This window comes from Aythya fuligula, chromosome 1, assembly GCF_009819795.1.
Source record: "Aythya fuligula isolate bAytFul2 chromosome 1, bAytFul2.pri, whole genome shotgun sequence".
Taxonomy (NCBI): Eukaryota; Metazoa; Chordata; class Aves; order Anseriformes; family Anatidae; genus Aythya; species Aythya fuligula.
The window spans coordinates 88,433,905-88,445,395 of NC_045559.1; the positions used below are offsets into that span (position 1 = coordinate 88,433,905).

The window sequence follows — 11,491 nt, forward strand, 5'->3', positions numbered from 1 at the left end:
TCAATCATGACATCATGCTTGTGATGGAAGTTATTAAAATGAAATTTATAGAGGGTAAAACTGACTAAGCAGGACAAGAGCTGAAAGCAAGTCTAAATATACTTTATAACATTTGCAGATCAATAATTTCCAGCTCTTATTTCTCTTAAGGCATACATTTCATGGCAGGAAAGTCAAAAAAAATGTTTAAAGATACTCATCTTTGGTTTGATGCTCTATCATTTGAGGTATGAGGCTAATTTTTATGCTCTGACTTAAGGCAAGGCAAAGCTGCCTGCAAAAGTTGATGTAAAAAGCTACCACTAGTAATGCAAAGCAATCTAAAACTAACAGTGCTTTCACTTTTCATGGGAATGTCTGCTAAAGTTGGTAGCTGTGACTGAAAAAGACAATGAATTCAGGCAAGTATATACTGCAAACCTGTATGTAATGGAAAGAAAAAGAAACCATCTTATTGCAACTAAGTCTTGAACAGTTTGAACTTTTTTTTTTTTGCATTGAAGTTTCATTTCCCAAAATAGAATATTACACACCAACAAAACTCATGTTTCTGGAATTTACATTCAAATATGCTTTCTTATTCATTCTGTACAAATCCAAACAACCAGGATTCCTTTTGGTGAAATGAGCTACTATGGTAGTACAACAAGATCAGCCATAAAACATTTTTCAGCTCAACATATTTACAAGGTTAGCTCATATAATCAAACCACAACAGTAATTTCACTTTGTGTAATTCTTAATACATGCTAGAAAAAGTTCATACTCCTGAAAAAAAAAAAAAAAAAGATGGAAGAAATCAGAATAAGAATTTCACATGCGTGGTTTATAACTTGACAGTCATCGGCCACAACTGGAAACAGGCTGCCCTGCTTGATGGATCAGTGACAGGAGGTATGTTAATTAATATAGCAATGAGCCATCAAGACAGTATGCGTAAGTAGGCACACAGAGCCTGGAAAAAGGATGGCAGAGGGGAACAAAGGCAGAACTGTCTTCAGTCCATGGAGAAATGCATCAGTAATTGATTAAGATACGCTGTGGTATGAGGCTCTGACACTGAACTCATTGCATACCTTCATAAGAATTCCTTCGACAGCTATCTTTCCATTATCAAAGCCTTGTTTTTGACTGTTCCCTTCATCCTCCAATTTCTAAAATTCCTTGAATTATTTTGAACCCATTTTTCATCTCACTGAAAATACAATCCAGCAGACTCCTCAACAGCGATTCTGAGTTCACCGTGCCTGACATTCCGCAGAATGATTTTGCTCTCTGCAAAAATGAATGCAAACTCTTATCAGTCTGAGTTGTCAGAGCAACAACAAATGGTATCAACACCTGCACCCTCCTGCTCAGTGTTCCAGATATTGCAGGGCATTGTTGCAGCTGCATAACATCCGTTTTCAGATAGTGGCCCCAGTGCAAAGTCAGTCTCTCCACACACCCTTTCTAAATGCAATAAAGACCCTATGATACATTCATACCAAGTAACACGCTTTTGTTTTATTCAGGATCTTTCAAAGTGAAGCCATGTAAGTTGCCAGTAAAATCTACTATTTTCTACAAAGGCATTCCAAATTTCAGTTCCCCCAGACATCGGGAGACAGGCACACACAAGTCTCATACTGGAAATGTGAGAGTGAAATTTGCTTTAGTCACATCAGAGAATCAGAAAGGACTCCACAGGAGCCAGTATGGAGTTACACTGGTGTAAAACAGGAATGAAAACAGAATTAAGACCATTCAAACTGAAAAAGATTCTCCTAGATTAAGAATACATTGATCCTTCAGACAAATTATCTGATTATTATACATTCTCAGGTCAAGGTTTGATGAGATTGGTTCAGGGGGACTCTCTCACTCAGCAAGGGATATTTCAATGTGAATCACCAAAATACAGTAAAACAGTCAATTTGCCTCTTATTTATGAGGCTATTAGTAACATCTTAAGCCCTGGAAAGAAAACTTCATGAAGCATTTTTACATTGGAAGATGCCAATCAACCCTTAAATCACTTCTGCAATGTGGACAAGTTTTATCATCTCTGCTTTGCTAACCAAGGAATTCACACAGGAGCTTGTGCAGTGACTCAGGACAGTCAACCGAAGTGATGAAAGACATACGGTTAGAGCCCAGGACTGCCCTCCAATGCAGCATGTCACCCAGACAACTGAGTCCAGGGTCCAAGCCTCTTCTTGTCCACTTCAGGTATAAACTCTGTTTATTTCAGCAGATTTTGAACTCCTAATTTGCACAGATGGAAAGAGGGAAAACAGCTCTCAAAAATAAATGGCTCAAATTAAGAGCTTGAATGTTTTCCTCATCCATCTCTGACATCCGGACCCAAAGTAGTCTCAATTGTTCTGCAAATGGGAAAAAAGGACCCTTCGCTATGTCAAGAAAACATTAACATTCTCTCACTATGAGTAATAGCATTCCTCTTAGCCAGCTCCACGCTAGAGCGAATCTTCATCTGTATCGATGTCACTGCTTGGTTTGTTCAGTCTCTCAAATTCTTCTCCATCCTACAGAAATAAGAAGAGAACAATGTGAGCAAAAGACATCTTGTTATTAATACATAGAAAGAGGAAGAGAGAAAGAAAAGAAGAAAGTTTATTTATGGTATCTCTATGATATTAACACCCAGTAATTTACATGTTTTACCAGTATGTTAAAATCTTCCTCTAACATATACACGTTCATAAGAAACATCCCGTTCATCTTTAATACTTTTTAGTGACTTGTCTCTAAACAGCTTGTAGTATTCATCAGGAAACTTGCTCACATAGCACTCTTTGTTTTTACCACAGATGCTCAATTGTAAATGCTAAAATAGATAATGCCAGCTACCCCAAAAAAATACATCTGTATCATTTACTGCTTGTTAAACAACAATATAAAAGGGTACCATGTAGAAGTCCTTGAAAGCATCTCTACCAAGTTTAATTTTTTCTAGAATTAAATGGAGACAGCACTCTCTGCTGGTTGCATCATGTGTAACAGAGCGGATCTGTACAGGCACAACACACAGACATTAGTTCCTTCCCACTCTGACTAATTTCTCAGCTCAATTAAATGAGCTGAACCTAAAGGCAAGCCCTCTGTGTCATGTACTAGTTGTCTAGATTACTATTCAAATTAGGGGGGAAAAAAAGTACCTGCAGAAAATGTTGTGTATGAAAAAAATCATGTTAAAATGTCTTCAGATATCTTTTGACTGCTACAGTATGAAGAATCTTAACAATTAAAAAAAGATAAATTTCTTTATGGGCTCAGCTACACAAAGATTTATCAGTTCTACATAAGTACAATTAGTTCCCAGGTGTCAGTTCCAACTTCTGTATGCCCAGGGCCAGTGGACAAATATATCTGGTCAAAGAAGTCACAAAAGAGGATTTGTATAAAAGTTGCTGAAGTTGCTCACAGCACTGTCTGTAGTCACGGCAGAAAAGCAACACTTACCTGAGCTTCATGAATTTAAAAAGTGGAATACACAAAATAATTTCCCAACAGTTTTAAAGATTTATGAGTCTGGTCACATGCACAACAAATCTTCCAAATATGCCATGGTGGAAATGGAGGTGAAACAATGGAGAAACCAGAGAAGAGGAGTACTGAAAAGCCTTACCCCACTTGACCTCTCCCACGTGTCTCCTTTGAAGAGCTTGCCCCTTTCCCGCAGAGTGACAATTTCCAGGCCTCTTGGTTTACTGGCATTATAGATGAATATGGAAAGAAGCACCACAGGAGCTTCCAAAAAGAATTCTAAAGAAGGCCTGAAGTCAAAAATGACGAAAGACACTGTGGTGATGATGACAGTGGTGATCTGAGCAGTCATAACATGGAACATGTTGTCTCGGAACTTCAAGATGAAGGCTACGGACAGCCCCAGGAAAGCTGTGACAAATATAAGAGCCACTGAGAAGACGTTGTGCCCATAAAAGAAGCCGCAGTTCCCTATCTGCCTCCGGTCCTTGGCCCGCAGACCCAGCATCAGCCCATTGAACAGCACCCCGAAGGCATACAGTTTGCTGTTCTGCGTGAAGATGCTTTCAGCAAGCTGGTCCCCGTCTTTCAAGATCTTTTCGTTGTAGATGTTAGCCAGGGCAGATATGAAGCACTGCACTAGAATAAGCAGATGTCCCAGACTGAGGCGGAGAGGTTTCAGTGCTCCTGCCATGGTGCTGGTGACGTTCCACTGGAAGCTGGGAAGGAAGCTGGGTGCTCCGCAGTTGCCCTTTTCAACACACGGTTCCTCAGGTCCCGTATAAAGAAGGCAGTGGTTAGATGGACTGAAAAACATATTGTGATGGAATCCGTGTACAGCCAAGCTTTGCTGATGGCCTCCAGTTCCCAGAGTCAGGGCGACAATGGAGAGGAATAAGATGACCAGAGACGCCCACTGTACCCAAGAGAGTTTTCGCCTAGGAGCAGACAAAAAAAGCCACTAACTTTAGAAACACAGTAGCACAAATTAAACGACAAGAGAACGAGCTCTAAAAAACACACAAAAGACATCATGCCACAGGTAAGGAGATGTAGACAAGTACAAAGACACATCTTGGGTTTTCGTAATTGACAGGAAAATGCCAAAACGTAGGGTTCTTTTCTGTGGCAAGTAGACCCCAGCCTGGTGATCACAGAAACACAAAAGGGAGAACACACAAAGCGCAGAGATAAATTTAAGGGAAGTCTTTCAAGATGGTAGTTCTAGATGCCAAACATGTGACCACTAAAAGCAACTATTGTCTCGGTGAACACAGAACACAGGTTTGATGAATTCAAAGAAAGTCAGACGTTCAAATAATTCTCTTTCTCTGGGAAACCTTCACAACATTTCACTTTTCCCCCATGATTTTGTGCACCTTTCTAATATTTTATGATGCTAGGAATGCAATTTAGAAGACCTAACAGTCTTAGCTATTTTACACTTTTTCACCCAAGGAAATCCTGTTTATTGCATGAAAAAAATAATCAGAATTTTGGAAGATTAAGCAAATGGTGACATTTTGAGATGTAAATCTAAAGAACTAAGAAAAAGCCTTTTGGTCAGACCATCAGATGCTCTTCTGGAATATTAGCGCCTGTAGAAAAGGCATCTTTGTTCAAAGTTGAACACAAGTAACCTTTTAGGTGGAGTATGAAAGCTAATATCCATTTCCCTGCTAGTCTTTTCTGAATCTAAACCACACCATAAAGAGCACGAGTCAGCCGAAGAACACGCCGGACAGAGAAATTGGCTTTTGTCATATGAATAACAAAGAACAGACGTACATATTTACTTTTAAAAACACACAGTTGACCAGAAACACATGAGGGCTGGCATAATATTACAGCATACAGCTGTGTCTTTCACTCTTGCATATCTCGTTCCTTCTCATTGGGTTACATTTACATTCAATTAGGAACAACAAACTGGCAAGAAGTACTGCTCATCACGAAATATGAAATTTAATGAACAAATGAAGGAACCCAAAACCAGACCTTAATTCTGGCCATTCAACAAGTATATAATCATGATTTCACTCGTTTTCTGTTACAGGTGACCAAATGTAGACACGTAGGAGCTCCTAACAAGCTATTATTTCCAATGCCTTGGTATGCAGAATACAAAGCCATCTCTCATCAAGTTGGTATAGCCATAAGAAAACAGTATTATGGCGCCTATCAGACACAGAAAGAATGTAACATAACCTCTTCATCAATGCTAGAAAGATAAAAAATTAAATCTCATTTATCTTCATAAGTACTACTTACTTTAGCACTATCCTGAAGAGAAGAGCTGTTGTTATAATGACAAAATTTGAGAAAAGTACAGCCATTGCCTAGAAAAAGAAGGAGAGCAACATTATAGTCCAGACACCACGTTGACACCAAAAGCCCACCAATTTTGAGTGGTCCTCTTTCTGCAAGGTGTTTGGAAAGCATCACCCTGGTGCCGAGTAGCACATCCTTAAAATGAAATTCAAGTCCCACTTCAAAGTATCAAGCAAAGTGTGGAGATTAAGTTTAACTGCAGCAGGAAGAGCTCTGCTGAAACAAAGATGTTAGGAAAACAATCCAGCTGGAAATGTACTTGGCCAAAAAGAAAACTGTTTATTTTTCTGGCAGATCAGTTTCCCCGTCAGGCCGACCACTAAGCTGCAAAATCAGCTGTGTCAGCACAAGTGAGAAAGGTGCTCCAAAAGGAAACTCTGAATAGGGGAAGGTGAGGCTGCTTCTGATGGCAGCTTGTAGCATCCAGACTTGGGCAGAAAATATACTTTTGCATGTCAAATGCATCTGCTTTATTGATTATAAAACATAAAGAGATGCTCACCTTGAATTTCATGACAGGATTATCCTGTATAAACAGTATACATATAAAAAAAGGCATCTGAACTCTTTCCTCCATTTCAACATCAGAGGGAGATTGCTTTTTAGACAATTTTGCACAAAAACATACACATGGATTCAGAAGTGCAAAGTGACTTTATCTTGTACTTTCTTATCTACATTTCCACACTCTCAGCTATTGCAGAGCCTTTCTCATTTATCAGAGGAAAAGCATATGCCCTTTTCCCATCACCTTAGGTGTTTGGTTTTTTTTTTTTTGGAATAGATTGGCACTACATGCTGAATAATAAATCTCACGAAGCAGTATGACAAGGTCTCAAGTAAGCTGAAGACTGACACAAGAAACACCTGCCTAAGAAATCACAGCTTTATTTTCTGCTTTGTGAAATTACAACTCAGTAAAAAAAAAAATATGTTAGATGAATATTGTGGAAGAAGGAAAAACACTGAATAAAAAGATGAATCTGGAACTGACAGAAATTACTCTGGAAAAATGTGGCTTGGTGCAAAACTGATATATAAATGATATGCAAAACGTTCCACGTATATTTTTGGTCTCACAGGCTAAGCCCCAACCATCTCTGGTAAAGTAATATGACCAAAATCTGTAACAGAACAGTTAAAAATGAATTGATTTTGAGTTTCTTTGTTCTCTGAGGCTTCAAGAGACCTCTGCTTTAGGTAAGTACAAGTAAGAAACAAATTAACCACAGATTACTATGCTACTAGCTTGCATGCTGGAAGTAAAGTTTCTAAAAATAAGTTTTACCAGTAACAGATTGAGCACAAAAGGGCATCCACAGTTACTGCTGAAGCCTCAGGAGAAAAGATCTCAACAAATCAACTGTATACCTCAGACAACTGCTCGCCCAAGTAATTACATAGTCCAAAATCTATTGTTTTAAAAGTCACGTGAAACAAAGTTCATCCAGGCACAGCCACCTTCTCTTATGCATCTTGCCTCTGCCTTTTCACTTGCGGGGTCTTGAACTCTTTCAAGGTATTCTACCTTATACGTATTTAGTTATCTCATCTATTATTTATGTCTGTATTACAATTTCAGCTGTCACTTAAAAGACACCAAAAATTCTGGAAGAGCACACATGCTCTCAGGGAAGAGAGACCAGTTTTGCAGTGTGTCCGTGTGCAATATACAAGCTGTGCATTTCACAAAAAGATCACCTTGACTTGAGCCAAAACAAATTGCTTAAGAAAGCAACAGTGTGGTGTAATCTTTTAAGTATCAGGTTTTGGTATTACAAATGTTATAGCTGAATTGCCTTCCCAAAGGAGAAAACATCAACTTATATTAAAACATCCAGAATGTTCATTTTCAGTATATTTTTCCAGCCAAGCCCTATTCCAGACTGTTCCGTCCTTGTCAAAAATGTACACCTAAAAGGGCATCATTTTAGAGGAGAAGGCCTGAATGAAAATGAAGAAACATTTATACAAATTTTTAATGTCAAACAAGTGTAGCCATGCTATTTATAGCAAGCACTAATCATTTGTTTCCACCTAACCGGTTTGTGAACCAAAAAGTACCCTAGCATGAAAAAAGAAAGCTCAAAAACTGTATGCTGAGAATCTGTAGATTTATCCAGAAGGCTGAATGTAGCTAGAAGAAACTAGCAATTAAACTTTATCCTTAAACACAACCACATTTAATGCACAGCAACATAAAAATGTATGTAAATATTGAGATTCAAACAGTTTTCTTCCTTCCCAGTTCACTTCCTATTGCTCACCTGCTTTAGCAGGTTACATTTATTTGCTTTTCTTTGGAAACGGTGAGGAAAGAATGCAAGTCAACATGTGAAGTCACGTACATAAAGCAACAGAAGACAGAAAATTGAGACTCAAATACTAGCAAAATGAGCAAATACATTTAAAAAGAAATACAGAATTGAAGAAAAAGAAGTGTAAGCACCAAAAAGACCTAAAAGACCTGTCACACTCTTAGGCAATTCAGCCTATTCTTAAATTATTTAGGATGGAGAAAATACAGAGACCTTCCTCTACTGACAGCTGTAAAACACGGATCATTGGCAGGGAAAAAAAAAAGAAAAAAGAAAAAAAAAAAAGAAGGTCTAGCTGAAGATCTAGAGATCATTCATTTACCTGCAAATCTTGCCTTGTCAATGTTACAACTGTAAATAGCTTAAGGTTAATGTTACCCATTAGTAAGACATCAGAAGATATTAATTCAGTACATGCGTACTTACTGGCTGGAGGTAGGTCAGCACATAGAAGACAATCAAGTTGTCCAAGAAGTAAAGAAAGGCAGGAATTGACCATTTCATGGAATTACAAAAATTCTTCCAGGAAAGACATCCAGAGGGATGATCCAAACAACCCTCTGGAAGGAAAACAAATTAAGAGGAAAGACATTTTTCTTGTTTTCTTTTAGTACAAGTCTATTCCAAACCCTTTTGAACAGGTACCACTGTTGTGTTCTTAAGAACACTGCTGGACTGCAAAAAGCCTCAAGTACTATAGGTCTCTGGCAACACAGAGGACACACCCAAGGCAGAACACGTAGCTAGAGAGCAATCCATCGCCTATGGGCATTCACCTTCTTGTTTCACCAGAGAAACCATCCAAGAATCCTTTAAACCCCCCATGAGAGTATTTGCCCACTGGAAGCAAAAAAACAAATATCAATCATTTGCTGAGGGCCAGAAAGCACTCCAGAAAGTCCCCACACAATAGTCACATCATTACTGGGCGATTATTAATCACATCTAGACCTGAAACAATGACTCAAACAGGGGATCTGTTCATATACCACCCAGAGGATGGCCAGTAACACCAGAAATACAAAATGAATCAGAACTCGGTATATATACAACACACAATCCGAGTCAAAAGAGAGCAAACGGGAAGAAAGCAGAAAGGACAAGGCACAAAGAATGACATTTTCTTAGGTATTCAGGACACGTGCTTTAGGGTTGTGCCAAACCTTAGACTGGTCTAGAGTTGACAACAGAAGCACTTTGTTAGTACAGATTTAAGATTACAGAATGTTATCTAATCCTCTTCTGAATTAGTCACACACTGAGATCAATAAAACTCAGAAATCTGGTAGAAAACAAAATAAAAAAAGCAAAAGAAAGCAGTAGGAAGGCCCAAAAATAAATTAGAAAAATAGCCTGCAATACGAAACTGGAAGGTAATGAAGCCTGACACCACTTTTCCTGTACAGACAGCAGCCCCAAGATTTGTCTTTGTAACAAAGCTACTTTGAATTCTTACATTCAAATGCTGCTTCTGACTGAAATACCACCACACACATAATCCCCTCCAGTGGAAGGTGGTGGCACTTTTAAATAGAAGCACTCAGAAGATTGGAAGGTAAAGCCAAAACCTTTAGTTAAAGCAATTTATAAGATTCTGTTCAGTCACATCTTCACAGTGAGGTGAAGTATCTATTATCCTACCCTGATGCTGTGCTAAAATTCTTTAAAAAAAAAAAAAATAGATTGTGTCTTCATTACACTATCTAATTCAGCTTACCTGTCCTCATTTCAGCTATCATACCAACAACTTGAGAACACATTAATTTATAGCACAAATTACAGTTGTAAGGAGTGTTGTTATAATTCTGTATGGAAGACACAATCCCAGAGAACATTACTAGCAGGACTTTTGCTACACTATTAAAGGTGAATCTTTTAGTCAAAGGAAAAAAAAAGAAGTACAGCAAATCTTAGAAAAATCAGTACATCTTAGTTATATTAAACATGCGTACTTACCTTTTTTCTTAACCCATAGTGCCAGTATCAAACAGAGGAACAATTTCACTACTTCAGAACATATGTTCACCGTTGTAGGAAGGTAATCGTACTTGTTATCTGTGGGATTCAGCAAATTGTAGAGAGTACACGGTCAGATTCTATCTCCTGCATTCACAATTAGAGAAGACACTATTTTAACCCCTCCAGTCAGAATTTTTGCTACTCCCCATAAAAACAAAAGGCTCTTTCAGCACTTCAATTATAAATACTCAGGTTGTGATGGTATACCACTGCCTGAACGCTCCCCTTCCTAGGTGAAATCCTCCTTCATTTGGTCTCGGTTTACAATGAAACTTTAAGGAAGAATTCAGGAATAACACTATCTTAAAAAACTAAGGGGAATATCTTCCCCCAGACAGCAAAATGCTATTTTTTCCCTCCAAGGAAAAGGCTTCCAGGATGACACAATATCTTTTAGGATTATACCTGCTCTTTGCTAGCGCGTTTTGCTAATATACACTGATGGGGGAAGCGTTACAGCAAGACAGTTATAACATGCACACTATTTCTTAAAACGTGTTGAGAAACATTGGTCAAGACGTTCACCCCCAACCGTGCTTGCACCATTTATTTGCTGACAAACAGCTCCTGAGGCGTTCGTTCCCTGCCGCACCTTTCCAGGGACGATCTCCACACGGATCAGACATCTTGCAGCCGCAAGGTGCTACTCTGCCTTAGATCCCGCGACATTTATGCCAGAAACCACGAAATTTATCCCGCTTTATGTAACAACAAGACGTTGGCGCTAAGAGCTCTGCAGGCTAGCATTTTGGGGACGCCTCGCCCGAAATGCCCGCTCGCCCCTAGCTGAGGCACCTTACGCCCACCGCCCGGCAGTACCTTCGTTGGCAGAATACTTCATCAGGAGGATGCGGCTGGAGCCCAGCGCTATGAACACCCCGCCGAGCAGGAAGGTGGCGGCGGTGCTCTTGGAGCAGGGGGCGAGGCGGCGGCAGCACCTCAGCTCCATCCCGCTGCCCTCCGGGCGAGGAGATCCTAAAACAACCGGCTCCCTAGGAAGCCACGCAGCCAGGTGAGGCTGCTCGGTGCCATCCCTCACCAGGGGCTCACGCCACGAGCCATGCTGTCCCCTCGCTTTTGCATTTAGGAGAGGGACGCACTATGAGGGGGTCCGCCATCATCGCCACCCCGCCCGCCGCTCCCTCAGCGCCCGTCACGGGGCCCCTCCCCCGCGGCGCTGCCACCTCACCTCACCCACCCCTCCCTCCCCTCAGGGCTCTTGCCCTTACCCCGTTACGTCACCCGTGCTGGCCTCTTCCCCCGCGGCGCGCATGCGCGGGGAGGCCCGGCCGCGCTTTGCCAGCCCTGCGCTCCGCGTCATGGGCGCGACCAGG

At 40.2% G+C, this 11,491-nt stretch overlaps 1 protein-coding gene across 2 annotated transcripts; it reads right to left on the minus strand.

The window, feature by feature from the left end:
• Positions 1-768: 768 nt before the first annotated feature.
• On the minus strand, positions 769-11,294 carry SLC35A5 (solute carrier family 35 member A5). 2 transcript variants are annotated; one of them, XM_032205172.1, is made up of 7 exons: positions 10,977-11,294; positions 10,095-10,193; positions 8,565-8,698; positions 5,761-5,828; positions 3,632-4,427; positions 2,425-2,528; positions 769-1,275 (listed from the first exon to the last, which is right to left on the minus strand). In XM_032205172.1, the coding sequence occupies exons 1-6, from the start codon at positions 11,104-11,106 to the stop codon at positions 2,460-2,462; spliced, it is 1,296 nt and encodes a 431-aa protein (XP_032061063.1). In that variant the 5' UTR covers positions 11,107-11,294; the 3' UTR covers positions 769-1,275; positions 2,425-2,459. The 2 variants fall into 2 exon arrangements, with proteins under 2 accessions (XP_032061063.1, XP_032061052.1); XM_032205161.1 differs by having other exon boundaries at positions 769-2,528.
• Between the last annotated feature and the right edge of the window lie 197 nt (positions 11,295-11,491).

Excerpts from the sequence above, each read along its gene's own strand:
- SLC35A5 (XM_032205172.1), bottom strand. The coding sequence starts at position 11,106 with ATGGAGCTGAGGTGCTGCCGCCGCCTCGCCCCCTGCTCCAAGAGCACC. Across the intron at positions 8,699-10,094 it reads ACTATGGGTTAAGAAAAAAG|AGGGTTGTTTGGATCATCCC; the intron begins GTAAGTACGCAT and ends TTTTCCTTCCAG. Across the intron at positions 5,829-8,564 it reads TGCTGACCTACCTCCAGCCA|GCAATGGCTGTACTTTTCTC; the intron begins GTAAGTACGCAT and ends TTCTTTTTCTAG.